Source organism: Octodon degus, unplaced genomic scaffold (assembly GCF_000260255.1).
Source record: "Octodon degus isolate 3935 unplaced genomic scaffold, OctDeg1.0 scaffold00023, whole genome shotgun sequence".
Taxonomy (NCBI): domain Eukaryota; kingdom Metazoa; phylum Chordata; class Mammalia; order Rodentia; family Octodontidae; genus Octodon; species Octodon degus.
The window spans coordinates 19834629-19837027 of NW_004524599.1; the positions used below are offsets into that span (position 1 = coordinate 19834629).

Consider the following 2399-nt stretch of genomic DNA (forward strand, 5'->3'; position numbering starts at 1 on the left):
CACCCCGACACGGGCATCTCGTCCAAGGCCATGGGCATCATGAACTCGTTCGTCAACGACATCTTCGAGCGCATCGCGGGCGAGGCGTCGCGCCTGGCGCACTACAACAAGCGCTCGACCATCACGTCGCGGGAGATCCAGACGGCCGTGCGGCTGCTGCTGCCCGGGGAGCTGGCCAAGCACGCGGTGTCGGAGGGCACCAAGGCCGTCACCAAGTACACGAGCTCCAAGTGAGCGCTCCCGTGCGCGCACCCCAAAGGCTCTTTTCAGAGCCACTCAGCATTTCAGGAAAAGTAGCTGGCACTGTGCATGTCGGCTTTTGTCTTCTGAGGCTTGTGAGTACGTCTGGGAGGAAGTTCCTGAAAAAGTGGGTAGCTTAGCGAAATGGCTATTGCGTGTAGTATGTTGCAGTTTTTCAATGAAGTAGTGAAACAACTACGTTCCTGCCTTTGTCGCGGGGCGGGGCTGTCTGCAGGGGCGGTGCGAGGCCGTGCGTGGTTGCGCGTTCCGAGCGGGCCTCCCAGAGCACCGCCAATTTGCCTTGCTGCGGGGGAGCTGCGAGCGGGAGCCGGTTCTCGGCTGTTCTGCCCCCGGGTACTGCGGCGGGATCGACCGAGGACGCCCCGCCATGAGCCCGCGGAGGCGCGGGTCGCCCGCCGGGATCCGCAGTGTCACGGCGAGCCAGGCACCCCGGAGCTTCCAGCTTCCCGTGACTCATCAGAGCCTTGCCGGTTTCGCCCTGGCAAGGCCCCGCGGCCGCTGTGGCCCCGTCGCTCGGCCCTGCGCGAAATTAGCTGTGCTGCGAAAGCCTCTCCGCCAGATCCGCCCCGGCTTTGCCTGTCCCGTTGCTTTCCGGTCCCGGCTCCTAACGTGGGCAGTCGGGTCGCAGCGGCGCCAGCGCGCGGCTCTCGCTAGCCGGCCGCGCGTGCCTAAAGGACAGTCGGCCCGGGCGCTCGCCACAGCGCCACTCCCCCGCCGGCGGGGAGCAGTGCGCTCGCCCCTTGTCCTGCCGGCTGGCTCTCCAGCCTCCCCTCTCGCCGGTAGTCCCCAAGCCTCGCTCCTGGGCCAGGCAGCCTGGAGGGTGCGGTCCCGAGAGTGGAGAAGGCGCGGGCCTCTGCTGCCCCCTTGTGACCGCGCGCGGAAGCACAAGTCCCTGCGCCTTGGGGCGGACTGTTACAGGCGCAGGGCGGCTAGGACTTGTTCTGGTTCCTTGTCACTGGGGATCTGGCACTGAGCCTCCAAGAGCCATTCGTGCGTGGCGAGGGCAGGGGTAGGAGGACAGGATCATGGGGAGAGAACGTTCTTTTGTGGTCCAAAACAAGCTTAAAAAAAAAAAATCGCCAAAAAAAGTAGTATGGAAATTACTGGGATCGTGCTTTCTAACTTGGTTCTCAGAACAGCAAATACATGACCGTTACCTGTGAATCTGAACCCGGACTGGAACGGCGATAGCCCGTGAGCTTTTGTCAGGCTGCTGTTTGAAGATCTGGTGTGTGTAAGGGGTATCATGGTGGTGCCTTTCCCACCAGGAACAAGCCAGCGTACACGTGCACCCACGACCACGCGCAGGTTTTCTGAATTCTCTTGAGAAGGTTACTGCTTCATTTTTAGCCAGGTAGACTTCTGCACGTCGCCCATTTCTTTTCCAGATGATCGTCTCAGTCCTCTGGCAGTGCCTACTCCTATGTCCAGACACTCCGTGGACACTGTCAGCTTGTCAGGGCTGACGTGACGGTTCGCATGGGCCTGGAATGGGCCTGGAGGTGGCCCTTCCCTTGGAAAGCCGGCGCTTGGGCTGGAGGGGCCGCGGGGCGCACGTTCCTGCGCAGCTGCTTCTGGCAGGAGCCCAGGCCGCCTTGCCCTTCCACGGGAGAAGGCTTTGCTCTCCACCATGGGAGGTGAAGGCAGGGCTGCCAGACCTCCGGAGGCACCTTGGCAATGCCACCTGCTTTCTCCTAGAGTTATGGCCGGGACCCACCGGATGGGGACAACACTCTCCCGAGAGGCTTGCGTGGCGACTGCACTTGCTAGAAAAGGTGGTGGATGGCCTTTTCCATCACATGTGTCCCAGGCATTGCAGCTCATCCTTGGCTGGGCCCACTCGATCCCTAGCGGGGTGCTCACCAAGGATGGGAGTTCAGAACGCTGCTGGTGAGGCCCGTCCTGGAGTCAGAGCCCATCTCGGCCACCAGAGCAGACGGACGAACTGCAGCCCTTTCCACAATACTAAGGGCCGCAGTCCAGCCAGGCGGGACCCCTGGGTTTGCAACCCCCATTGTGCCTGTGTGTATAAGCGTGCATGCGTGAGCATGTGTGGTTCCTGGAATGAACCCCAGCTGTCCAGTGGGCAAGGTAAGTGCTTTCCGGCCATCTGTCCCTACCTTTCCAGAGCTGCGGGC

At 62.1% G+C, this 2399-nt stretch overlaps 1 protein-coding gene across 1 annotated transcript; it reads left to right on the forward strand.

The window, feature by feature from the left end:
* Positions 1-6: 6 nt before the first annotated feature.
* LOC101571959 (histone H2B 1/2) lies at positions 7-632 on the forward strand. The gene has a single exon (XM_023712119.1). It carries the CDS (start codon positions 31-33, stop codon positions 232-234), a length of 204 nt encoding a protein of 67 aa, XP_023567887.1. The 5' UTR covers positions 7-30; the 3' UTR covers positions 235-632.
* The last annotated feature ends 1767 nt before the right edge of the window (positions 633-2399 follow it).